Source organism: Rattus norvegicus, chromosome 14 (assembly GCF_021556685.1).
Source record: "Rattus norvegicus strain SHRSP/BbbUtx chromosome 14, alternate assembly SHRSP_T2T, whole genome shotgun sequence".
Lineage (NCBI taxonomy): Eukaryota > Metazoa > Chordata > Mammalia > Rodentia > Muridae > Rattus > Rattus norvegicus.
This window is the reverse complement of record NC_141547.1, coordinates 87,996,082-88,023,965: the sequence shown is the minus strand read 5'-3', so window position 1 is coordinate 88,023,965 and position 27,884 is coordinate 87,996,082. Positions and strand designations below refer to the sequence as shown.

General features: G+C 41.7%; 1 protein-coding gene across 1 annotated transcript in view; it reads left to right on the top strand.

Annotated features, from left to right (window-relative positions):
* The window catches only part of Pkd1l1 (polycystin 1 like 1, transient receptor potential channel interacting), a 129,588-nt gene that overhangs the window by 44,040 nt on the left and 57,664 nt on the right, over positions 1-27,884 (top strand). The window contains exons 15-25 of the mRNA XM_087584613.1: positions 543-896; positions 1,718-1,777; positions 3,434-3,610; positions 5,877-5,954; positions 7,147-7,289; positions 8,447-8,567; positions 13,532-13,643; positions 15,128-15,326; positions 16,376-16,432; positions 19,797-20,006; positions 21,035-21,277. Coding sequence (XP_087440739.1) covers positions 543-896; positions 1,718-1,777; positions 3,434-3,610; positions 5,877-5,954; positions 7,147-7,289; positions 8,447-8,567; positions 13,532-13,643; positions 15,128-15,326; positions 16,376-16,432; positions 19,797-20,006; positions 21,035-21,277 — 1,754 coding nt within the window. The remainder of the gene's footprint in view (positions 1-542; positions 897-1,717; positions 1,778-3,433; positions 3,611-5,876; positions 5,955-7,146; positions 7,290-8,446; positions 8,568-13,531; positions 13,644-15,127; positions 15,327-16,375; positions 16,433-19,796; positions 20,007-21,034; positions 21,278-27,884) is intronic.

Here is a 27,884-nt window from a genome sequence, read left to right as displayed (position 1 = left end):
TATACTCTGGCATCCTTCCCCCAGACCACCGCAGGTAGGGGCAAGGAGAAATATCTGCAGTCTTGGGTGAAAATCCTGAGGCCCTGTCCCTGCTTCTGTTAGGGACCATTGACAGCCAAGTCCCCACTGTCTCTGTGTCATTTTGCTTCTTGGGTTTCCATGACTGTGTAGGTTACTGAGGCAAGCTCACCAGCCCCATGATGGCAACAGTTAAGCCAAACTCACAGAAAATATCTTTACCTACCAAGTAGACATGCTGATGTAACCTGTATATGCTTTTATTTGTGCATATGTGTGCATGTATGTAGATGTGTGTGTGTGTGTGTGTGTGTGTGTGTGTTAGTTAGATGTGCCACAGTGCATATGTGAAGGTCAGCCACCATTACAAAACCTCTGCATATCAGACTAAAGTCACCAAGTTTCTGCAGCAAGCGCCTTTACCAGCTGAATCATCCTGCCCTGTCCCACAGCCTATATATTTTAATCAACATATACTTTGGATCTTCAGTTCTGAATTTAACCCTGCCACATCCCTGTTCAAGTCCCCTTCTGTAGCACTGTGGGGCTGCTGGGCGCCTCAGCACTGGGGGCCAGTCTGAAGTCATTTGAGTCTCATCAGCCATCAAATGTGAGAGCTTCGCCGACACCACACTCACTGGGCCCTTCACCCACGCCCCTGGGCTGGACAGCTCTTTCTAACCTGGGAAGCATTTCTGCTGAGTCCCCAGCTGGTGGCCACCACATTCCTGCTGCAGGACCTGTGGCAGGCTCGGGAGAGCCAATGGAGGACTATGGCTCACTGAGTCCAGCACCTAGTTCCCTGGCTGAGGAAGCCCTGATGATGAGCGACCCTGAGGGAAGTTGGCCCTTCCCCAGCTCCTCCACTGCCTTTGATGGTAAGTGCGATCATCTCTGTACATTGATCCGTGTGTATACCTAGGCACCAGGCTCACCGAGGAAATCTAATGGGTCAGGTTTGATGTTACTCCCACCTTTGCCCTGAGTCTAAGAGTACTGTGTTTGAGCTCAATACAGAGCCCAGCTTCAACTTCAGGGTCATAAAATAGCATTTTGTTTTTGTTGTCTTGAAACGAGTTCTAATGTAGCCAGGCCTCCAATTCACTGTGTAACTAAGCCTGGTCTTGATTCTTGATCTTCCTGCTTTCATCGTTTAAGTGCTGGCATGATAGATATGTGCCACCGTGTCCCAGCTTACAGACACTTCATTCTTAACCCAGATATGAGTGACAGTGTTCCTGGGAGAGATTACCCTTAATAATGTGTTCCACAGTGGAAGGGGTTACGTGATATTTATTAGTTATACAACAAAGAAAATTGTATCAAGTACATTGGCAGCAACCACCAAGCAGTAGCTAACAGTCAAGTGGGGAAAGGGTATATAGGTTTTGGACCAACCACACTTTTAGCTATGGATTATAGCAAATACTCTTCTGCTAAGAATATGTTTTAAAGCTTTTACTTTACAAAAAGATGGTCACTCAGACTTGGGAGCGGACAATGAATGGCAGTTTAAGGGGACTACAAATAGTTTGGCTCTGATCTCCAAAATTCTAACTCTCCACAATCATGAAGTTCTAATCCTACAGCCTTACAAATCTTTCTTGGAGGAGTGTGGAGTGGGGAGGCTTTAGTCTATAGACTTAGCACTCACTAATTGTGTCTTCAAATGAAATATAATTTTTTCCCTTTTGTATAGATTTTGAAGCCTACTATAGTGACATCCAAGAAGCAGTGCCATCCCTAGGAAGACAACCAGGTGACTACTTTTAGGGCTGTTCCCATGAGAGGAGCCCTGCACCCAGGCTCATTGTATACCAGCCCTCCTGGATTCACTGTGTTTGTTCCTTACATCAAGGCCACCTATTAATCTCCCAGGGAATTCTCAAAGGGAGAATGTGAGGCCCTCTGCATGGCATAGAGTGGCACAGACCTCACTCCTCAATCCCTTACTGGTGGATCTCTTGAGCTTGATGACCCCAAATTCTTAGTGGGCTAACAGTAGGCAATACAGATTCAAGATGCCTTGTGGGGTAGGGCCTCCCTTAGTGCCCTTCCCAATTCACCTTCTTGCTGATCACTCTTGCAGGGTCCCTCTCCTTCCTCACTTTGTAGTCTCCCTCAGCCCTACGATAACCCCCATCGGCTCACTGTTTCAACCCTTACCTATTCTAAGCTGGTGTCTTTCGAACCAGCAATGTGTTTTTGTATTTGTCTCATATACACCTGACATCTTCATGGACAGTTTATTTTTGTGTCCCCAGAACCATCTTGATTCCCAATGCATCGTGCAAACATAGAGTCATCAACTTTCATGTAAATAGATGATCAGTAGTGATCTATGTTTCTGAGGAATTGACAGACCAGGAGAGAACACTGGCTCTATCTGAAGGACTCTGGCCAGCTTGAAAGTGGCAAACATAGCTCCAGCAGCCCTTGCTCTTCTTTCCCACCCCACCCCCTGCCTTGCTATAAACTGTTATACTACATTCCTAAAGCTGGCCACCAACGTCTGTCCCCTTGGCTACTTCCTCCTCCTGAGGCTGACTACTAAGATCAACTCTCAAAGTATTGAATTCCAGCCATCAAAAGCCCACTTCGGTTCATCTAATTAACAAGCCCAGTTTAAATTAAACACCTCATCGTAACACAGGGTTTCCCCCTGTACCTTTATAAAACACCATTTTCCTGGACCACAACTGTCTCCTCTCTATGCAGAGACAGCCCTTTGTCCCCAGGACAAACACTCATTCCCCTCTCCCTTGCCCTGTTTCTCCCCTCTGCCTTGTTTCCTTCTCCTTCTCCCTCATCCTCTATCTCCCATCTTCGTCTCTTATTCTCTGCCCTCTGTCCCTCTGGGGCAAATAAATCTCTTTGTACTGATCCTGACCCAATAACGATATCTTATACTATCTGTCTAGAGAATGAACCACACTTGGTTTCTACGCAACCTGGAAACTTCCCCTAGATCTTCATGAAACTCATCCTTTGTTCTGAATCCCTGTTCACTGCTCCAACAGAAACCCCCTTCCTCCTGTTCCCCACATTAGCTTTCCCTGTGAATCTGCTGTCTTTTTCCTCTGTCATTTATCATTAACTGACCTTGCGTTATACAATTCCAGATCACCAGGTGGAAGGAAGAAAGAAATGGAAGAAGGCACAAAGGGAAGGAAGAAGGGAGGAGGGGAGGAGGGAGGGAGGGAAAAAAGAGAAGGGAAGGTAAAGAAAGATGCTGTAGGGTAGCTGACAAGACAATAACGCATATTGGTTGAAAAGTCATACTTACAAAAGGTACTGTTTTAGAAGTGCAATATTCAGCAACCACGGAAGTTGATATTAACCAACTTTGAAGCATTCATATTTCACAAGACTGTGACCTTTCTTTTCTCTCCTGTGGTATGGTTTATCTTTTTAGGGATCAGTGCAAACTTCCAGGAAGCAGGATCAAGTCTGAGTGCTGAGGAGAGTGCCAGTTATGGGGACAACCTGCTGGGCCCTTTCCTCCACACAGGCAGAGCAAAGCCAACTCTCATGATCGATTGGCCCAAGGCCCTGGTCAGCCGAGCTGTCTTCCATGGCTACACCACATCAGGTATGAACACGCTCTTTGCACCCCGGTATTCACAGCCATTTCAGAAGAGTTTGGTAATAGGCCCTCAAGTTTTCCCAAGTCTTCTGTCTTAATGGATGAGTGGAACCATCCAGCCTTTTCTATTAATGTTTGTCCTATGGCTCTGTCTCTAAGGATGAAGCTAGCTTCAGATGTTCCATAGGAGTCCCCAGGTGCAGATCAGCAGGGAGCTTCATATCTGGATACCAACACATGGTATCCTTGTGTCTCTATGACCTGGCATAGACTAGATGAGCCATTTACATGAATGGATCAAGTAGAGCTGGCCCTGTGGGGAAGGTGAATTGCTAACCATCTCCCTGAGCATAGACATGTTACTTTGTCTGCTCCGGTGGGTCTTTCTGAGTACATGTGCATAGGTCACTCCCATAAGCCTTCTAGGAAAGCTATGGATTTCATGATATTTTTAATGAATTTTCTCCTTGTTTTTTCCAATCATCTATCTTGTGTCTTGGGTCTCTCCAAATTTTAAGGGGGACTAAGCAGGATGGGTCAGCTTACTCTTGCACAGCAAGAGTTAAGAAAATTTACAACAAATATTCTACAAAAGCTCAATTTGTCAGTCATACTTTAAACAGATAACTCAAATTTATAAAAAAATGAATAAAATCACAAACACTGAGCTTACTGTAAAGGCACAAAATGAGATCTTACCAGCATTCTCTAGTTACTAGGAAAATCTACCTCATTTCTGAGCTGAGGGTGACTGGTCCACCTTGATACTGCTTCTGTTGGATGGGGATAGCCTGTAGTTAGGAATTTAGGCTCCTCGGAAATCTGGTAACCAACAGACTAGTGTCACTCTCAAGTATGAGAAGGACTTGTAACTTGTGCTAGGGACCTGCCCCAGCCTTCAAGGGTATTTGCTGTGGGGAAGACTAATGATCTCTGGTCTTATAACTCTCTCTTACTCTTCTGGGGGCCAGAAGCTAATAACTTCTGGAAACTTAACTTTCTCTTACTATTCTATGGCTAAAAGCCAGCTGGTTTCTGGCAATTAACTCCTGCTGTTAGCAGCAGGGAATTAGGTAATACTTGCTAGGGCTCTTTCTCTCTGGTTCAAGGACCCCTCACAGGCCAGCCAAGAGGCTAGGAGTTCATTAACTCTTCATGAACCAGAGAGAAAAGAAGAGAAGAGAAAGAAGGAAGGAAAGAAGGAAAAGAGAAACAATTCACTCACACAGAAAAAAAACTACTTACTCTGGGTGGAGCAGAAAAAGAAGCTCCAACAACCTTTATTTTCTGTTCTCAGTATATATACTGTCTCTAAAAACTTATACAACTACAGGCAGAACTGTTATATCAGGATAATTGATTACACCATTTTTCTAAATACTTTTACATTCTAGTAAGTGCATAGTAAGTTTAAGGCCATAATTGATATCACAATTCAATAAGACTTAAGCAATAACAGCAGAATTGTTTACATGTCTTTCCATTAAGACTAGTATCTCACTAAACATTCATTATCTACTACCCCCCATAAGATCATTATAAGTTTAAAGCGATAATTTTTGTCACAAGTTAGCACAGTTTTGTCAAGAGTCAAACCATCTGCCTTATGTCTTATTCGTTTTGAAGTTTTGTATAGATAGTCAATATTTAATTTTTTGTCCATTCTTAGTTTTTGACCTTTAGTTTCTGGGTAATGGTCTCATACCTAACCTAGAAGGAGTGTTTTCCTTGATAGTAAATTGTTTCAACCCTGCTTTCTTTTTCTAGTGCAATTATCCCTTGACACATGAAGATTTACAGAGCTCTTATTTGTAGCTTTTATACTACAGAGGACTTGAAATTACTTATATGTATTTAGGAATTCTATAAAATTATTATTAGGAATTATTAAATCATCAATTTGTCTATGCACCATCACTACCTGAGAGTACCTCTTCATGTTAATCTGCAGAAAATCTTCCCAAAAAGGTGGGCTAATGCCCAGGAGTCATCAGGCTCTATAATAGTGACAGTAAAAATCATATCAGCTGCAAGAACAAGCAAGCCTGGGGTGAAGTCTCTTGGGACTTCGACTCATGGAGCTCACTCATCACAGGCCATGCCAAAAAGCAGTGGGCCATCTCTAGAAAGTTTACCTGTGTGTCTTTAGCCTTTCCTAGATGGCTTCTGAGAAACCAGGGTATTAGTTAATCCTGCACCCCTGGAGCAAAGCAGGGCCCACTTCTGGAAGCCTGCTGACTGCCATTTCATGTGGATACTTCCCCTTCTGTAGGTATCATGGGACCAGATGTGACAATAAAACCATTCTCATTGAGCAGTGGCGAGATGTATGTCTTACAAGCTTCTGTAGGTATGTCAAGGTAAAAGTTGGACCTGGGGAGTCATGAAGGCTTGTGTCATTGTTACACTTCTCCCTAGAAGTAATAGTGACTTCTCCTGCAACCTCTTGCTCTGAGCCCCACGTCTCTCTTCTCTCCTGTTGGCACCACCCCATTTGTTACTAAGATTAGTTGCTGTGATGTTCTCCTTCCTAGTGAAATCAGTGACATTAGAACCTGGTAAATGATGATCAGTCACTGTCTTTCTTGTATATTTGATTTTTGGCTAGATACCTGAGTAAGTCAGCTTACTTGCATATATTTAATCACAACGAGGTGTCATTGGCATTTTTCTGAGTGCTCAGTGTGGACTAGAACTTACCCACAGGGTTACCTTGCCCAGTGGCCCTTTTTTAACCTGGTATGCAATTCGTACCCACGGTTGGTAGCTCAAACTGCATCTTCTTCTTAAGGGATTTGGCTGGTTATAAAGGCAGAACTAGTCACTCCATCCTCTTGGATTTCACTTTAGTTGAAGGGCCTATTTTCTGTAGTTGACATAGTCACATCACTGTTAAGAAAGGAACACAGGCAGTGTTCAGCCTGCCAGAGGCCACATAAACAGTCCACACAGGACCTGATGAGGATTTGTGCAATGTGATATAGAAAGTTCCAGACTAAAATTTATTCTTAGGATATGCTACTTTTTTTTTTTTTTCGGAGCTGAGGACCGAACCTAGGGCCTTGCGCTTGCTAGGCAAGCGCTCTACCATTGAACTAAATCCCCAACCCCTTGGATATGCTACTTTTAAAAAATTACAAATGATACTAATCATTATAGACTGATTAATAATGCAGAAAGTAGACCACATGGCGTTTAACTACTGGGGAGTAACTAGGCCTGTTGTACATCCAATCAGAGAAATTTTAGGTAAATCTTCACAGCACATTCTAGACACAAGCTGAGGACATGGGAAATTTTGTGTGTGTGTCTGTGTGTATGTGTCTGTGTGTGTTGTGTGTATGTGTACATATGTGTGTGCATATGTATGTATGTGTATGTATATGTGTATATGTATATGTATATGTATGTGTATGTGTATGTGTATGTGTATGTGTATGTGTCTGTGTATATGTATATGTATATGTATATGTATATGTATATGTATTTCTTCACTATTGCTCCTTATTCTGGCTGAAACACCCGCCTTGTCCTTCTCTTAGCCTCAAAGCATGTCTTACTGGGCAAGGCTCAGCTCTACTTAACAGTCAACCAGGCTCCACAGGACATGTCTTGTCAGGTGCGACCTCACCGTGGTATGGAGGCACATACCATCTTCAGTATCTTCTGCATGTCAGGAAAACCGGTACGTGAGACCCCTCGTCTGTCCTGAGGAGTACAGGCAGCCACAACTCTTGGAAGTCACAGCAGCAATTTACTTGGCAGGCTCCGAGGCTGGGCATGTCCTGTAATGTGGGGAAGTTGCTCCTGCATGAATGGGGGACTTCCCCTACTAGTGAGAGCAGCCTCCTCTTGAGAAAGAGGGTCCTCGCAGGGCTTTGCCAGGGAGTCAGGGGTCTCTGTTGGCCATAAGCATACAAGTTTGGGGTGGGAGACTCAGCCTGAGTCCTGACCCCATCTCCATGACATGACTCTGACCTACACTTGACCTCTTTGTTCTAATTTGGGCAATGAAGAAATCATTGTGACTTTTTGCACAGGGTCTTGTGAGGCTTTGAGGAGAATTGGGTGTGAAGGGATTAAGGCTGCCTTTGAGATCAGGTGGCAGCACAGTAGGAGTCTGTGAGCTTTCACTCACTATCCTCTGGCTATGACAAACTCTATCTGCCCCTGCCCTGTTCTGCTCAGGTTCCTTCTCAGAAACCAGCCCTCATGCACAGAGAAGTCAGGCCTGGGCCTTCTGTGAAGACTTCTACCACAGGCATCTCCATGCTCCTGCCTGACCCTCATGCCTCCATCATGCCTATCCATAGAAAGCTGAGGCACAGACTGCTATTACAGTGATTTGCAACTGTTAGGGAAATGGTTCTCCACCTTCCTAATGCTGTAACCCTTTAATACAGATCCTCGTGTTGTGGTGACCCCCCCAATCATAAAATTATTTTTGGTACTGTTTCATGACTGTAATGTTGCTACTGTTATGAATCTTATTAACTATCTGTGTTTAGGCAACCCCTGTGAAAGGGTCATAAAACCTCACAGGGGTCACAACCCACAGGTTGAGAACTGTTGTGTTAGGGGATCTAAGAATAAAATGAGCTAGCTGAGGCAAGTGAGGAATCCTGCTTCATGTAAGAAGCCCTTTAGCCTAAGAGCAGAAGAGTCCCTCAGTGCCAGGAAGCCTCTCTTGTGTGTGCATGGAGGAGGATGCAGGCATCTTGGTCTGAGTTGCAAAGCATGACCAACAGTGGCCATGAGGACAGTAGCATATGGAATTGATTGGTGATTCCACCCACGATGTATTCAGTTTTCCGTTTTTTTGCTCCCATGATTGGATCACAGGATTTTCATTATGAATTTCGTTACCGGATAGGAAACGCTTCCTCACACACCCTGTACCGAGGACAAGATACCCAGTATTATTTTTTATTGCCAGCTGGTGATTCTTCAGACAGTTACAAAGGTAAGTCAGAGTCCACCACATTACTCAATCTGCCTGCATATCACTCCAACCTTCTCTCCTGTTTCTAAAACCTACAAATGATTTAATTAATTTAATTTAGAAGTTAAGATAATCTATAACCTCAGTAAACATAGGCCTGTTGCCTGTCTTTTAATATAAAAAAATATTTTAAAAAATCATCAGCAAATTGGGATTTTTAGATCCTAAATACTTTTCTTTTTTGTTTTGATGTTTGTTTGTTGTTTTGTTTTTTTCAAGACAGGGTTTTTCTCTGTGCAGTCCCAGCTGTCCTGGAATTCACTCTGTGGTCCAGGCTGGCCTTGAACTCACAAAGATCTGCCTGACTCTTAGAAGTGGTTTAAGTATGCAAGAATAAGGTATTCCTATTTACTAACTAAATAGTTCATACCTGCTGAATTTTAAATTTCTTATAGATGAAAACGAATTAAGACATCCCCTCCAAAAAATAAAATGTAGGGACAGACTATTGAGTGAGCAAGTGACCCTGTAGTCAGCCTCCCGTTAGGAGCCCCTGACAGCAGTGAGCTTTTACATTTCCTCCTTGTAAAAAGGGCAGATTATCTTAGCTGCCTGTTGGGGAGGGTTCAGTCGACAGCTGGTTGCAGTTGTTGTGTTGGACCTACAGCAAGTATAGCACATCGTGATGGGATGCTGGAGAGGAGTCCTGTGTCCTTCCCAGCTGGCAAAAAACAAAAGAATGTGAAAGAGAGAAGAGGAACAGTCATGGTCTCTGTGTCCCCTTTGATAGAGTGTCCCCACGACCAGAAGACCTATCACTAAGTCCTGTCTCTCAAAGGTTCTGCAAACTCACAAAAGTATGAAGGTATGGGCTGACCCTTTAATATATGGCCCTCTGGGAAATGTTCCAGATCTGAAGAGAAATTTCAATCCAAATGAAGCCTGTGGATTCTATCCCAAGCCCTGTCCTGTTGTTTTTGACCAGTTCCAGTCCACTACTTTATTAGACTGGTCACTGCCTGAGCTCATTTGAGGCCATTTGACACAGGGTCTGGTTATACATAACACAGCCTGGTTAAATCAGAATATCTGGGAATGATCAGGCTTTTACTTTTATTTTTAAACTTCTGCATGATTCTCATGGGCATGAATGAAAGTCAATAATGTAGAAGTTTCCTTGACTTGAGATAGTGAAATGTTAGTCCGAAGTCTGAACTAGTTCATCTAACTCAGTGATTCTCAACCTTCCTAATGCTGTGGCCCTCATGTTGTGGTGACCCCCAACCATATTTTTGTTGCTATTTTATAACTGTAATTTTGCTACAGTTATGCGTTGTAATGCAAATATCTATTTTCCAGTGGTCTTAGGCCACCCCCTATAGAAAGGGTCTTTCGACCCCCACATGTTGAGAACCACTAATCTAACTGATGCGCTTAATCAATCTCCTTTCCCCTTTAAAGTTAACCAGCATTTTCTTTCAGACACCTTTCTCATCTCCTTCAAATAGAAGCACTTTCTCTTGCTTCTATATTCAAGTCACACAGAGCAAACTGCTCTGAGAATGTTTCTCTGAGTGTTGTAGTCATGTTCTGATTGGCATGATGATGCTTTTGTGTTTGCATCTGAGCTTGAGTTTTCCAAAGCCAAGCAAACAGAATAACCACCATAGTCGGCACTGCTGAATTTATGGATAAGGGTGATGTTCATGTGCCTTCTACCCATAAGTCTTTTGGTACTAAAATTGCATTCACCTGCTTCTGGAAATTTTTTGCATAATGGCTACCCATGCCAAGCAACCCCACTTCTTGGTAGTAGCCAGAAGGCCATTGTGTAAGAGGTGGGTCAAAGTGGGATTTGCTTTAGACAAGGATGCTCAACTTCAATAGACATCCCTCTCATGATTAACAACTGATATGTCCCTTACCTGAGAGCTCCAGGTTGGGGCATGAGTACCTCTTTCTGCCAGATAGCTATAGGTCACAGGGCTAGACTGATGTGTAAAAGAAAAGCTTCTCAGCACCATGTTGGAATGAAGAGTATTTCGACATAAATCTGTAGAACCAAATTTTAGGTCACAGGCCTGGAACAGTGTCAATTAAATGTTGCTCAAATCCTTCATGTGACACATACTGGTAACCATGGTTTTATTAGATCCCAGTGAGTGCCTGAGGTCTCAATTACTACAGGATAAATATGAGCAACAAGCAAACATAAATGTAGTAAATATTTAATGGTTCTTACCTTGCAGGAGTGAATACAGCACAGAGTTACTATGTCAAATTGAATTGTCTTACCTAAAACCTACTCCTTTTCTCCCATCCTCTCTCTTGATCACATTTTCTGCAGTTGGGGTACTTATTAAAACTGGAACCTCCAGAGACCCACACAATCACTACTGCCCCAGAATCTTGGGGAAAGGCAGAGCCCAACATTGAGCTTCCTTATGATTGGGATGCCCATGTCCTAAGAAGGACTGACTTCTGAGTTAAGTCTCCAACCTTTAGTACTGGGTTTAAGGTTGAGTAACCTATATAAATAACCAAGGTTCACATGTATGCAGGTATAACTGTACCTGTGGCTATCACCTAAACCCAATGTCACCAGCAATGCTCCTTGTCATACCTTTGAGCAGTGGTTCTCAACCTTCCGAATCCAGTGACCTTTTAATACAGTCCCCCATGGTGTGGTGACTCCCAACCATAAAACTACTTTGTTGCTACTTCATAACTATAACTTTCCTACTGTTGTGAGTTGTAAATTAAATATCTGATATACAGGATATCTGATATGCGACGCCCAAAGAGGTCATGACCCACAGGGTGAGAGCCCCTGCCTCCAGGCCTTTGTTACATGAGAGGATTCCCAGGTCTATCAAGCAGCCATTTCTAGATACATAGGGATGTTTTTATGGAAACCTCCCCCTCAGGGTTCTCCTTTATCTTTTCCTTTTAAATCTGCCTCTATCATTTAGGACCTAATTAAAATATGAGAGTCTGGACTACACTCCCCATGTCCCTAACAACCCCCTTCAGCATTCCTTACGTTTTCAGTGGACAAGGACACTGTGTGTGTGTGTGTGTGTGTTTATGTGTGTATGTGTGTGTATGTGTGTGTGTATGTATGTGTGTGTGTTTATGTGTGTATGTGTGTATGTGTGTACGTATGTGTGTGTGTGTGTGTGTGTGTGTATGTGTGTGCAGAAATGGTCCTGCCTACCATGATGTTGGGAATGCGTGATGACTTACCCCCGCCTCCTGCAGTACATGGTGATGGCATCCGCCTGTCTGCCTCTATGATAATGAGCATTCACTGGTCTGCCTGTCCTCTGTGACTCCCCTCATCTCCCTATCTAATTCACTGGTCTGTCCAACCTCTTTGATACTAACTGACCTTACTTTGCTGCTCAGATCTTAGATTAGGCTGTGAGATCTCAGAAGGACAGAAGAAACTTCAGGTCTCTTTGCATACTGTACTTTATTTTTGAGTCCCTTGTAAACAAGTCATTACCATGGAGCAGGAGAGATAGCTCAGTGGTTAAGAACTACTCAGGTTAGAGAGTAGTTCTCAGCATCTCGGTTAGGTGGCTTACAACTGCCTATAGCCCTAGTTCCAGGATATCCAGTATCCTCTTCTATCATCCAAGGGCACCTACAACCACATGTAAGTTAACCTAACACAGACATACATATGTACACATAATTTAAAACAAATATCTATAAGAAAAAAACCTCCAAAAATACTATTCAGTTGGTCATCTACTCCTGGGCATGGGGCCTGCCCTTAAGTGTGGTTTGTATGTGCAAGGAGATTCTATTGAACTAATTTCTCCTTTGCAAGTTATCAACTGGAGACAGCTTCTGAGCTAGAAATGGGTGCTTGTGTCCACTTCCCCTCTCAGGGCTGAGATGCATCTGGCTTAGACCTATGCAGGTCCTGTGCGTGCTGCCACAGTCTCTGTGAATTTGTATGTGCGACAGTCCTGTTGTGTCTAGAAGGCCTTGTTTCCTTGGTGTCTTTCATCCCCTCTGGCTCCCCTTCTGCAGGGTTCCCTGAGCCCCATGGGGAAGAATTTGATGGAGACATTGCATGTAGGACTGGGTGTTCTGAGGTCTCTTACTCTCTGCACATTGTCTGGTTGCGTATTTGTTCCATCTAGTGTAGGACAAAGCTTCTCTGTGTGGCTGAGCAAGACACTGGTAACTGCGTGTAACTTTGTCTGGGTATTTCTTCTCTCTCTCTCTCTCTCTCTCTCTCTCTATCTATCTATCTATCTCCATGTAAATGTATACTTCTCTGTCTCTGCATCTATATGTATTTCTTGTGCTTTTCTTTGACTTTTTATATCTGTTTGTTAGTTTGGTTTGCCCTCTTCAGATTTTTTTGTTTTTATTTTTTTCTTATTATTCTCCTTGTTACCTTTTTTCTTTTTATTTCTTTTTCTTCTTCTTTTTCTTTTCTTTTCTTTTTTTTTTTTTCCGGAACTGGGGACCGAACCCAGGGCCTTGCGCTTGCTAGGCAAGCGCTCTACCACTGAGCTAAATCCCCAACCCCCTTTTTTCTTCTTTTTAAAGATACCTGTTTCCTACAAGAGAGAGCGAGGGTGTGAATTGGGTGAAGAGGATCTGAGAGGAGTTGGGGGAGGGTCAACTGTAATCAGAATGTATTGTGTGAAAAATCTATTTTCAATCAAAATAAGCCTTTAAAAGCAAAAAAGGAAAAAGAAAAGAAAAAGGAAAGAAAAAAAAAGCCATTACCACCATAGCTTCTGATTTTGCTTAGCAGAGATTCTATTTACTGCTTTGCTGGTATCCTCACTGTGTATAATGTGGGAGGTAGAACAGCATGCTTGAGTTTTGCCTGCACCCTGTCCCCTGTCCCCGTCCCCGTCATGATCACTATTCAGTATTCAGTTGCTATTGGTGTGAAGACATTTCCCCACAGCTGTGTGTCAGGGATGACCCTTCTCTGTCAACTTCCTTCACAGTCATTGTTTCAACTGAAGTCACAGATGGCCAAGGCTCCAAGGTGCAGCCATGTACCGTGGAGGTGACTGTGCTGCCCCGTTACCATGGAAACGACTGTCACGACAAGGACCTGTAAGTAATAGAGTGCAACACAGGCACCCTACAATACAGCTTGTTGTCCCTGGAGAGATATGGCAAACAGCTACTAAAAGAACAGCATTCAACTGGCTTTCTCATGCTGAGCAAAAGTGAGGTTTCCTCACAATGAACCTATTAAGCACCACTTGCGTGACACTATGCACATGCTTCAGGGTCCATGATACTTTCTTGTCTCTTTAAACCATGTTTTATTGCTGAATAATATTTATTGAATTGCCTCATTTTGTTATGTGTTATATTTTGTCAGTAGTAAGTCAGTGTCTTAGTTGGGGTTTTATTGTTGTGAAGAGACATACCTCTGCCTTAGTATTGTGTTGCTATGAAGAGTCACCATGACCAAGGCAACTCTTATATAAGACATTTTATTGGGGCTTGGTTATAGTTTCTGAGTTCCATTATCATCATAGCAGGAAGCATGACAGTATCTAGGCAGACATAGTGCTGGAGAAAGAGATGAGAATCCTACATCTTGATCTGAGGGCAGCCAGGAGGGGACTACTTTCTAAGCAGCTAGGAGGAGGGTCTGGTCTCAAAGCCTACCCAACACAGTGACACACTTCCTCCAACAAAGCCACATGTACTCCAACAAAGCCACACCTCCTAATAGTGCCCTTCCCTGGGCCAAACATATTCAAACCACCACAGTCAGGTTATCGTGAAGATTCTCACACAAGTTTTGGTGTGGGTGAGCATTTTTATTTCCTGGAGGTAAAATCGGTGGGTCATATGATATCTCTTACTTAGCACTTCTTCAGCATGGCCTTGGTATTTCCACCAGCACTGGCTGACGTGAGACATTTTCCTCAGTTCTAACTGTGCTGGGAAACTGAATTCATCTGGGAAGAGGAAACCTCAGCTGAGAAAATGTCTCCATCAGTTGGCCTGTAGGCAGGCTGAGTTATTCAAGCAAATGATGTCTTGCTGTCATAGCACGAGAACAGTGTAGAGCAAGGGTTGGAAGAGGCATTGGCCTTCACAGAGGTCAGTCCAAGACATTAGTGTTGCATTCATAAATAAGTAAAATGCCCAGTTATTAAAATCTGAAGACATAAACTTGTGATCTTACACTCAGCTACAAATATGTTGTCCATGTCCACTCTAATTTGGGTATGCACACTATGAGTGCTCAATGGTAGGCTGCCCAATCTACTTCAGCCAGTTCTAGCTAATGTGTCTTTGGCTCTGGGCCTCATACTTTCATTTGTTGTGATGCTTGTATATTGGTTGGTACCTGACTGATAGCTTGTGGTTTTTCAATTCTAATCAAAGGTGATGCGTTATTAGGATTTTGGTATCATGTCTCATTGTGTGTTTCGTGTTTTCCTAGACAGACCACCTCTCCCTTACATCATTCTCCTTTGGCTCAAACCTACTCAAGAACAAACTCCATTCCCCTTTGGCAGAGTAAAGTTTTACAATGCCAACAAATCATCATCATAGTTCTATGTTTTCTTCAGATATAACTCCACCCTGGAAAACCTGTCTACTCTCCAGCTGGTGGGAAGTTACACGGAAATCAGGAACTACATCGCCATGATCACTGGAATCCTGAGCCGCTTGTATGTGGAGAGCAGAAACACTTCTTCGTGTGGTCAATGGTCACAAATACAGGATGTATTAATTTTTTCAGCATGCAAAGTACCTTATACAGATCAGGTAATGGCCCTGAACAGAGCAAGATCAGTGTTTATGAACCTAGAGAGCAGCAGGACCTCTCAATAGTTGGGTCTTTAGCAAGGGCTCCTGCTCACAAAATCCAAGCAAGGAAGGAAACCAAGTACGCAGGCAGCTAGGCTCTTGTGAGTGCTTCTGCTATATAGTAGGAAAAGTGATACAAGTCACTTATCATTATATATAATTCTCCTAATGTTTCTATGAATAAAATATTTATAATTCTGAAATTTTATTCTGTTAACAGCCATAATCAAATAGATACAGTCAAAATTACGTGCAATTTCTTTTTCATAAACATTATTTTTTAAGTTTTAAAAGATTTATTTCACAAGTATGGGTATTTTGCCTGTGTATATACCTGTGTGCCACACATATACCTGGTGCCCATAGAGGCCAGAAGAGATTATGAGATCCCCTGGAATTGGAATTACAGATGGCTGTGAGCCACCATGTGGGTGTTGGAAATTGAACTGGTTCTTTAGAGCAGTAAGTATACTTAATAAGTGACCCACAGCTCCTGCTACAAGTGCAGGATACCTGATCTCTTCTTAGTAAATGACCATAAACTCAAAAGGTTACTGCCTTTACAGAATAAAGCAGCTTTGCTTTATAGCGGTCACAAGAGGGCATTCATGTCTACAAAGAGCATACTTTGTTTCACTAGAATTTCAAGATATTCTTCTAGACCCAATCATTTTCCTTCCTCCAACATTTTCTCTGCCCCTTCTTCAAAGTTCTACTTAGTTTTTCCCTTTATTTCAGCTTCTGTGATATCAGTTTCCTACAGGGTCCGGTGAGGCTGGACAGAGGCACACCAGAGTAATGCTGGACTGGATGGAAACTTTGAGATCAAGGCCATGGTCTTATTCCAAAAGGCCTAGCCTCTATGAAGCCTCTTCTTAGAAAATCACAATATATGCTTCATTTCTTTATAAGAAAGCTGCATTTGAAATAATCTCTCTCTGTCTCTTTCTCTCTCTCATTCGCTCTCATTCTCTCTCATTTGTTGGTGGCTTGTTTCTGCTATTTAGGAAACTATGATGGATTCTATTCATATATTGAGAGACCTCATAAGCTTCCCTAATAAGGTAAGTGCTATTTCTTCCTCAGTGTATTATTTTCCTGGATTTTGCATAATTATAAAGACCATGATTAGAACTTGATAAATGCACTATTCAGAATTATATTTTGACACTGAAGTTAAGAGACATTTCCAGCTTTCTCTCCTAGTAACCTCCTCTTTTTTTATTAGTCTTAAATCAATGTGATAATATCAGATTGTGTATTTCATATTCTTAGCCCAATCCTCTCTCAAAAGCTGCAAATCTGCCCCTCATTTCCAATTTCAAAGTCACTTATTTTCCCTGCTTCCTTTGGCTCAAGGCAGGATAGCACTGATATCAGAATCAAGTCAAAGCACTATGATTGCCTGAGCATCCTTTGTTTTCTGTACCCATTAAGTATAACTTAAAAAAAATAAAAAATAAAAGTGATCAGAATCTCCCTGTCTCTTCCATCTCCTGTTTCTCACTGACCCATAATCTGACCATCTTTCATACAGGGTGGGTATCTCTGTCAGCCTTGATAACAATTGCCACAGTGGTAATCAGAAAGTTAATAAGTCACTTGCTCTCTCTCTCAATACCGTTGTAGCTTTGTGTTGTCCATCCAGCAACACACAAACATCTCACTATGACCTTCATGTTTTAGTTCCTTCTGACCTATACCTGGTCTTTGTCTCCTTCAACCAACCACACTCTTGGGTTACAATGGCCCATAACTAGATTAATTGTCCTTGTCTTATGCTGTGGCTTTGGCTCAACAGAGAGCTGAAAATGATCCTTGGACACTTAGCTCAAGTGTCTCTTCCTCACAGAAGTCACCCTGTACCCTTACTCCCTGGGTTCTCTCCATTGGTACTTTAGTACCTAGCTGCTGTCGTGTGTGTGTGTGTGTGTGTGTGTGTGTGTGTGTGTGTGTGTGTGTATGTATGTATGTATGTATGTGTGTATGTATGTATGTAAGTATGTATGTATTATGTACGTATGTATTGCTCTTCTTTCCACCACTGGAGTTTAAGTGACGTGACAGTGAAGAGACGAGTAGAATGACTAAGACACAACAAGTGGCCCTGTCACATATTTCCTGTTCTTCCTCCTAAGTCTTCATCTTAAACACTGAATAACAATCATGCCAAAGCTGGGGAGGAAGGCTGGGCTTCCTGTGATCACCTACTCCTCTCCTCTTATAGCCCTCCCTTCATAAAACACATCTGGTCATGTCGCCTGCTACTCTCAGATCGCTGATGGCTCCCTACATTAGCGACAACATTTACGTTCTCTATACAGCATCCAAAGACCTCACTTGGCCCAGCTCATTAGCTCTGTACCTCCCTGTGCCCACCATCTATTCTAGGTTCTGTCGTTCTAGATGTTTCTCCTGTTCTTGAAATAGGAAGTTTTTCCTTAACCTGGAACAGGTTATTTCTTGTCCTTCAAAAATATTTCTTTCTCATCAAAGCTGGTTTCAAAAGCCATAATCCCCCTGAAACCTTCAAGGGTCTGGTTTCAGAGTTCATTTGATTCCCCAAAAACATAGCACTTGAAGAGTGTTCAGGGGCACATCTGTCTGCTAACTCTAGCTCTCCCAGGATACAAGCTGTGCTTAAGTAATGTCAGCTGCGATACCTAGCATCTGAACACAGAGGTGTTTTGTGACTGTTCCTATCATGGGGAGTCAACTTCCCCCTCCTTTACTCTCATGCCTCTGACATCTCCACTCTATGGCTCCCCAGTTCAGAGGAAAAGATCGTAAATAAGGTGTGTCATATGTCAACAATGTCACCCTGTAAGTAGCAAGCCTCATTCTACACATCTTCCTTATGAGTACTGCACATATGGCCTTACCTGGACTCAAGGCCCTGGGGTGTGGAGTTTCTACCCAGAAACTTCTCAGAATGAGTGACTGAGAAAGACACCTGTCATTGACTATCTGCCTCTACATGCATGTGTGAACACACACACACACACACACACACACACACACACACTTTGAAAAAGTTTACTTCCAAACTAGCTTATTTTTATAGCTTGGGAGAAATTTTTATTTTTAAAGATATTTCTAAGCCACTGCTCATTATTGGATAAATAATTGTGACTATCAGAAAACAGAATCTACTGTTTCACTATGCACATTTACTTAGCCATTTCTAGAAGCTACTAAAGACCAAAGAAGGAAATATTTAATCCCTGTCTTGTAGACATGGATGAATGGAATTAAATGTAGAAACAGCCATCCTTCAAAAACAGTGCTAAGCACTGTTTCAACATGAAACAGAAGTACGTGATTCAACAGAAGTACAAGCAAGAGTTCAGTTAAGGAGTTATTGGTTTACAAAATGAGTAAGATAACAACCATGGCTCTTTTAACTGAACACAATGAGAGTGTTTGCAAAATGAGTCCTGCTCTGTCAGTTTACAGACTGAAGTATTCAGAGATAAAAAAAAAATGGTATCTTAGATTTTGCACTAAAGGAAAAAGACCAAGAACAGATGCTGTCTGGAAGAGGGAAGAGCCCATAAACACCACCCTAGCTTAGACCTGGGGACGTTTGATGGTTTCTGGGGAAGGGAGAGTCAGTTTTCTTTAAGGGTGTGCCCTGGTAGGTTGACCACACTCCAGTGGATGATTTCACATCCATTAATGCAGGCAGCACAAATTGGACTGGGTAGAGCTAGGGTGGTGCTAAGTAGATCTTGGATGAATTAGGTAAAGGAGTGAATGGGGGATATGATCAAATTACATAGTATCCATATATAAAACTCTTAGAGAATCAATAAATGTACATTAACTTTTTAAAATGATGCTAGTGAAGGATGCCTGTTGAAGGTGGGAAACTGTTGAAGTGTAGTGACATTACAAACTCTGCCTTTACAAACATCTGGACATTTTATATAGTGAAGATGTATAAAGAGAGAGGCAGAGAAGGAGGGTTTTGCTAGGCAGAGAACAAAGATATGACAAGCGGAAGAACATGTGTGATATTGGGAGAAAGCGTTGGTTATTTGGAGATGATAAAAGTTCATTATGGCTTGAACACAGACCACACAATGATGGTGGAGAGAATGAAGAATATGGAATGATGTTGGGGCCAATCTGTCAAAAGATTTATGACGTAATTTCCTATTTAAGTGCAGACCATCTAAAAACCCAAAGGGCTATAAGGGACCTTTTGTTTTCTCTTGATCATGGTATAAATGGGGAAGCAGAATATCCCAGAACAAATGGGTGCTGGGATAGTTGTCTACTCATCACCTAATAGCAAACATGAGCTGGACTCTGTCTCCTTGACCTGATGCTAGATCACTTACATCCCTACTAATGGTGAACAAAGCAAAACTCCACACACCCCATGCCAGGGACCATCTGACTCTATCTCCTCCTCCCATGCAGCTGAGCTTGATGAGTGCCGAGCTCATCTACAAATACGCCCAGATGTTCCTTGCTCAAGGTCAAGTCTCCAGGAGGTTGCTGGTCGACGAAAAACTAAGAGTTGAATTTATCCTTCTCATCTCTGGAGTCTGGGAAGCTGCCAAAGAAGACGTGAGGGATGGGTACTATCTGCAAAAAGAAGGCATGAAGATCGTCTCTGACATGTTACTAGTAAGGTGTTCTGTCCACCACAGAAATGCAACCACAGGCCTGGGTGCAGCTCAGTGGTAGAACATGTGTTTGGGATGCACAAGACCCTTGGTTCTATCCCCAGCAGATACACACACACACACACACACACACACACACACACACACACACACACACACACACCACAACATACCACACATACATTCATACACCAAAGCAGCTTCTTCCCTTATCACTCAGTCGTTAGCCTGTATTTGTGTCCCTTTTCCAAGTGAAAATTAGGGTAAGATCCTAAAGAGTTGAGCTGTGGTTCTGGGAGGTAGCTCAGCGTTAGGAAATGTTCATTTAAAACGTTAAGAATTTTGTGACAGTAGTGTAGTATGTTCAGTGTTCTAATAGATTTTCATTGGGGATTTGGGGGACATACTTTTTATTCTGCTGAATGTTGTGAAATCACACAAATGATTGCTTGCATGCATTAACTTTAAAAGTAGCCTTGTTGATGTATGACTGCTTAAAAAAAAGCCCTAGATGTCTGTTTCAATCTTTTTCTGCTGCAATGATTTTGAGTCGTTTCAGATACTTTATTTTAATCTTACAAAATACCCAATGTTCTGAGGAAGCCATGAGTTTAGACGTTTTTCTCTCCTTCCCCCTGTCTTCTGTCCCACCCACCTAAGTTTGCTGATTTATTTAACTAACAGCTACCAAAACACTTTGGAAAATATGAAGCAAATAACACTATATTTTTTTGAATCTGCAAGTTGTCATCATTGTTTCTCTGCACATGTGAACATGTTTTGTATCTGAACCTGTACTAAAGCTTCAGGCTATTAGTATGACCTACTAGTCATATTCTCAAAGCTTTTCTTAGGAACTAGGAAGCACCAAGGAGCATAGCAATCTTTAAAAAAAACAAAACGTCAGTGAAGATGAACCAGAGAGCAGGAAAAGTCTACTGTGCATTTAGCTTTATTTCCTTTTATGTTCTGTATCCATTTGCTCGTTCACTTTGCAGGCATCCCGCTCACCATGACTTCTGTTTGCAGGCCTGTCTCTCCTTGAGCCCCAAGCATCAGATTCACATAAGCACCGGGCAGATGGAGTTCCAGACTCTTGTTCATCGTAGCCCTCAGAGCTCTATCCAGAACCTAGGCTTCATCCGGGTACATTTGCCCAATGACGTGGCCTTGCACAGTCCTACTCAAGAGGAAACACAAAGCCCATGCTACATCAGCCAGCTCACATTCTTCATGAAGAGTCCATATTCAGGGGAACAGGCTCCTGGGCAGGTACTGGACAATTGCCCATTAATTTATTTACTTTACATCCCAATCACAGCCCCTTTCCCCCTGGTGTCTCCTCCCAGTCACTACCTCATAGCCCCTCCCTCATACCCTTCCCCTTCTCCTCTGAGAAGAGGGAGTCTTCTCCTGGTTACCAACATACTCTGGCACATTGAGATACTGCAAAACTATGCACATCTTCTCCCACTGAGGCCAGACAAGATAGCCCAGCTAGGGGAAAAGGATCTACAGGTAGGCAAAAGAGTCATGGACAGCCCTGACTCCAGTATTTGGAGGACCTGCATGAAGACCTACGTATGTGCAGGGGGTCTAGGTGTAGCCCATGTATGCTTTTTTATTGGTGGTTCAGTTTCTGTGAGTCCCCAAGAGTGTAAGTTAGTTGACTCTGTTGTTGTTCTTGTGGAGTCTCTTTCGCTTCTGGGTCCCTCAGGCCTTCCTCCAACTCTCCCACAAGACTTCCTGAGCTCCTTCCAATGGTTAGCTATGGGTCTCTGCATCTGTTTCAGTCAGCTGCTGGATGGAGCCTCTAAGAGGACAGTTGTGCTAGGCCCCTGACTGCAAGCATAACAGAGTATCATTACTAGTGTTAGGCATTGGGTTTTGCCCATTGAATTGGTCTCAAGTTGGGCCAGTCATTGGTCCAGCTCCTTCTTTGTCTCTGAATTTCTTACATATAGGACAAATTTTGGGTCAAAGGCTTTGTGTGTGGGGTGGTGTCCTTATTCCTCTACTGGGAGTCCTGCTTGACTCTAGGAGGTGGCCACATCAGGCTCCATAACCCTCTCTGCTAGGAGTTTCAGTTAGTGTCACCCTCATAGACTCCCTGGAGCATCCCTGATCCTAGGTCTCCAACACTTCTCAAAGACACAACCCCACAGCATCCCTGCTGATTTCCTTTCACTCCCCAGGCCCTCTTGCCTGGGTTCTCCCTCCATTCTGATCCCACACCCCACTCTGTTCCTTTCCCCTTCCCCTCTCCCACCCAGTTCCCTTCCTCCATCTACCTCTAATGACTTTTATTTCCCCTTCTTAGTGAGATTCAAGCATCTTATCCTGGGCCCTCATTATTTAGCTTTTTTGAGTCTGGATTTAAGCATGGGTATACTGTAATTTATGGCTAATATCTACTTATAAGTGAATACATACACCATGCATGTACTTTTGGGTCTGGGTTACCTCACTCAGAATGATTATTTTCTGGTTCTATTCATTTGCCTGCAAATTTCATAATATCCTTGTTTTAACAGCTGAGTAGTATTCCATTGTACAAATGAACCACATTTTTAAATCCATTCCTTAGTTGAGGGACATTGTTTCCAGTTTCTAACTATTATGAACAAAGCTGTTATGAACATAGTTGAGAAAGGGTTCTTTAGGTAATGTGGATCATCTTTTAGATTTATGCCCAGGGGTAGTATAGCTGGGTTTTGAGATAGAACTATTCTCAATTTTCTGAGAAACCACCAAATTGATTTCCAGAGTGGTTGTAAAGCTTGCATTCACACCAGCCATAGAGAAGTGTTCTTACTCCACAGCCTCACCAGCATGGGCTACCACTTCAGTTTTTAATCTCAGATATTCTGATGAGTGTAAGATTCAGAGTTGTTTTGATTTGCACTTTCCTGATGACTAAGGACATTGAACATGTCTTTAACATTGGTTTTTTTTTTTTTTTTTTTTTTGGACATTAGACATTCCTCTCTTGAGGATTCTCGGTTTAGCTCTTTACTCCATTTTTTAATTGAATTATTTGGTTTGTTGGTGTCTAACTTGAGTTCTTTATGTATTTTGGATATTAACCCCTTGTCAGATGTAGGGTTGGTGAAGAACTTTTCCTATTCTGTAGGCCGCTGTTTTGTCTTACTGATGGTATCCTTTGCCTTACAGAAGCTCTTCAGTTTCATGAGGTCCCATTTATTAATTGTTGAGCTTACTGACTGAGCTACTGGTGTTCTGTTTAAGTTGTCTCCTATACCAATGTGTTCAAGGATACTTCCCACTTTCCCTTCTATGAGGTTTAGGGTTTCTATTTTATGTTGAGATCTTTGATCCACTTGATTATGAATTTTGTGCAGGGTGATAAATATGGACCTATTGGTGTTATTCTACATGCAGACATCAAATTAGATCAGAACCATTTGTTGATGATGCTTTCTTTTTTCTCCATTGTATGGTTTTGCCTTCTTTGTCACAAATCAGGTATCCTTATGTGAGTGGGTTTATTTCTGGGTCTTTGATTCTATCCCATTGGTCAGCCCTTTTGTTTCTATATAAATACCATTCAGTCTTTATTATTATTGTTCCATATACAGGGATGTTGATACCTCCAGAAATTCTTTTTATTGTACAAGATTGTTTTAGATATCCTGGGTTTTTTTTGTATTTCCATATGAAGTTGAGAATTTTTCTTTCAAGGTCTATAAAGAATTGTGTTGAGGGTTTGATGGGAAGGAAGTGCACTGAATCTGTAGACTGCTTTTGGTAAGATGGCTATTTTTACTGTGTTAATCCTACCAATCCATGAGCATGGGAGATCTTTCCATCTTCTGTTTCTATTGTGGAATAGTGTGAAGAGTATTGGTATTATCTCTTTCTTGAAAGTCTGGTAGAATTTCACACTAAAACCTTTTGGGAGAGGGGCACTTTTAATTAGTTTCTATTCCCTTAGGGGTTATAGATATATTTAAATTGTTTAACTGATCTTGATTTAACTTTGATAAGTAGAGTCTATCCAGAGAATTCTCCGTTTCATTTATTTTTTTTAAATTTTTGTGGAATATGGGATTTTGAAGTAAGATCTAATGATTCTTTTGAATTTCCTCAGTTTCTGTTGTTACGTCCTCTTTTTCACTTCTGATTTTATTCATTTGAATGTTGTCTCCCAGCTTTTAGTTAGTTTGGCTAAAGGTTTGTCTACCTTGTTGTTTTTCTCGAAGAACCAACTCTTGGTTTAGTTGATTCTTTGTATTCTACTTTATTTATGTCAGCCCTGAGTTTTGTTATTTCCTAATGTCTACTCCTCTTGGGTGTGTTTGATTCTTTTTATTCTAGAGCTTTCAGGTATGCTGTTAAGTTGCTAATATGAATCTCTCCAAGTTCTTTATGAAGGCACTTAGTGCTATGAACTTTCCCCTTAGCACTGCTCTCATTACATCACATTTTCATTGTGTTCATTTTCATTGAATTCTAGAAAGTCTTTATTTCTTCTTGACCTAGTGCTCACCGAGGCGAGAGTTGTTCAGTTTCTATGTGTCTGTAGGCTTTCTGTTGTTTATGTTGTTGTTGGAGTCCAGCTTTAATCCATGGTGATCTGATAAGATGCAAGGGGTTATTTTAATCTCCTTTATCTGTTGAGGTTTGCTTTGTGACCAAGTATATGGTCAGTTTTGGAGAAAGTTCCATGAGGTGCTAAGAAGAAGATATAATCTTTTGTGTTTGCATGAAAGGTTCTGTAGACATCTGTTAGGTCCATTTGATTTATAACCTCTGTTATATTTCTGTTCATTATTTCTCTGTTTAGTTTTTGTTTTGATGACCTGTCCATTGATGTATCGTGTTTAATGTGCGATTTAAGCTTTAGTCATGTTTCTTTCATTAATGTGGCTGCCCTTATATTTGGAGCATAGATGTTCAGAATTGAGACAGTATCTTGGTGGATTTTTGCTTTGTTGAGTATAAAGTATCCTTCTCAATTTGTTTTGCTGACTTTTGGTTGAAAGCCTATTGTTTTTAAGTATTGGAATGGCTATTCCAGTTTGTTTCTTGGGCCCATTTACTTGGAAAACCCTTTTTTCCATCCCTTTCCTCTGAGGTGAGGCTTATTTTTGTTGCTGAGGTGTGTTTATTATATGCAGCAAAATGATGGATCCTTTTCATATATCTACTCTGTTAGCCTGTGTCTTTTTATTGGGAAATTGAGTCTACCGATGTTGAGACATGTTATTGATCAATAATTAATTTTTGTTATTTTGATGCTTGTGTGTGTGTGTGTGTTTCTCTTCTTTTTAATTTGCTGATGTAAAATTTATCATTTCTTGTGTTTTCCTCCTTATGTTGGAACTTTCCTTCTCATATCCTCTGTAGGGCTAGATATTTTTTAATTTGGTTTTGCCTTGAAATACCTTATTTTCTCTATCTATAGTGATTGAAAGTTTTGCTGAGTATATTACTCTATACTGACATCTCTGGTCTCTTGGGGTCTGCAAAATATTTGCTCAGGCCCTTCTGACTTATAGTTTCTGTGTTGAGAAGTCAGGTGTAATTCTGATAGGTCTGCCTTTATACATTACTTGGCCCTTTTCGGTAGCAGCTTTTAATAATCTATTTTTATTCTGTACATTTAATGTTTTGATTATTATGTGGTGGGAGGATTTCTTTTTCTGGTCCAATCTATTTGGTGTTCTGTAAACTTCTTATATATTTACAGGCATTTATTTATTTAGGTTAAGGAAATTTTCTTCTATAATTTTGTTGAAGATACTTTCTGGGCCTTTGAGCTGGAAATATTCTCTTTCTTCTATTCCTATTATTTTTAGGTTTGATCTTTTCATAGTGTTCCAAATTTTCTAAATGTTTTTTGCTAGAAACTTTTTAGATTTAGCATTTTCTTTGACTAGTGTATCAATTTTTTTCTTCTATTGTATCTTGTAAGCCTGAGAGTCTGTCTTCCATCTCTTATATTCTGTTGGTGATGCTTGCATGTGTAGTTTCTGTCCTCTTTCCAAGGTTTTCCACCTCCAGAATTGCCTTGGTTTGTGTTTTCTTTATTGCTTCTATTTCTATTCATAGTTCTTTACAGTTTTAATCATTTCTTTTACTTGTTTGAATGTATTTTTCTGCATTTCTTTAAGGGATTATCCATTTCCTTTTTAAGAGTCTCTATCATCTTCATAGTCTATCATTAGATTTAAGGTCATTTTCTTCTGCTTCAGGTGTGTTAGGATATGTAGGGTTGCTGTAGCAGGATAGCTGGGTTCTTGTCTAGCCTCTAGCCATCTATTTGTCCCTGGTGTTTGCATCCCTGGTAGTTCTTGATGGCAACAGGCTTCTGAGATTGCAGGTAGAGCTGGTTGTCCTGGGTAGCAGCTGGCTCCCAAGGATGCAAGCACAGCTGGTAGTCCCTGATGGCCTCAGGCCTCCAATTGTCCCAGATGACAGCAAACCTCCAGGGAGGCAGGCAAAACCGTAGCCAGTGGAATAGAACATGGCACACTTCTAATGGTGATTTCAAATTCTCAGTGACTTGACTTCCATGCAAAGAGAGAGAGAGAGAGAGAGAGAGAGAGAGAGAGAGAGAGAGTTAGCATGCTTGTTCATTGTCTTAGTTTCAAAAGACATGTCATTTGAAAGTGGCCAAAGATCACTTTTGATGTGTCTGAGGTGACAAACTGGTGGGAAATGTATTTTCTAGAAACAAGACCAGACAGACAAAGAGAAGACTTGCTAAACTATACCACAAAGGCACTGTGGGCAAGTCCAAGGGGGAATTGCTTGGTCTTACCTCACGAGCAATTTGTATGGAGTTCATTTCTAAACAGGTAGGCAGGCTTCTCACAATCGTGTTAATTAGAACAGCTTTCAGGACAAGTCATCCTTTTTGACACCAGCTGTTTGAACTCATTCATTTGACTCCATGGACCATTGGGAGTTAAGCTCTAGTTGTTTCCATAAGATGCTTCAAGTCTCTGAAGTCAGGCTCCAGGTGATGATGGCCTGATTGTCCAAGTATCAGAATTTCTGTTTTTATTTGTGTCTTTGTCTTTACAGATTTCTCCAGAAAAAAAAAATCTTAGCAGAACTAGGTCTCCTTGGTCTCTGATAAGTGGCTCCATCAGTATTCACCTCAGGGTTTTCTAATCTGAGTCAGGAAATGCAGGGCTGGGATGTGTAATGGAGGGGTTACCCCTCAGGCAGGTTTTATTGTTCTTAAAATCAACCTAGAGTTAAATCAGAACAAAATGTGACAAGGGGCTTCTGATGAGCCACTGGAGCTTTCTCTCCCTCCATACTAACAGAGTCGGGGGCTGGAGAGATGGCTCAGAGGTTGAGAGCATTGACTGCTCTTCCAGAGGTCCTGCGTTCAAATCCCAGCAACCACATGGTGGCTCACAACCATCTGTAACGAGATCTGATGCCCTCTTCTGGTGTGTTTGAAGACAGTGACAAGTGTACTCACACAAACATACTAACAGAGTATATGTGGGCCAACTCTGATTAGGGTTGCAGAAGTCAGGCAGAACTTTTCAGCTCTTTAAACTTTAATGGGACATCATCATTAGATGTGGATAATTTCAAAATCCACAAGTGCTTTTGGGTCTGTGGATCACATCGATCAGGAAAAACATAGAGGTAACAGGTACAACACTCTTTATGTCTCTGCCTTCTCTTACTTAGCTCAATGGATCTTCTTTCCCCCATCCTCCTTCTCTTTCTCCTTTTATTAAAAATAAGACAGGGTCTTACTACATAGCCATTGGAGTCACAGAGACACACCTGTCTCTGCCTCCTGGGACTCCAGGCTTGCACCAGCACACCCTTCCCAGGAACTAAAAAGTTATCATTTTAGCAAAAAAAAAAAAGAAAGAAAGAAAGA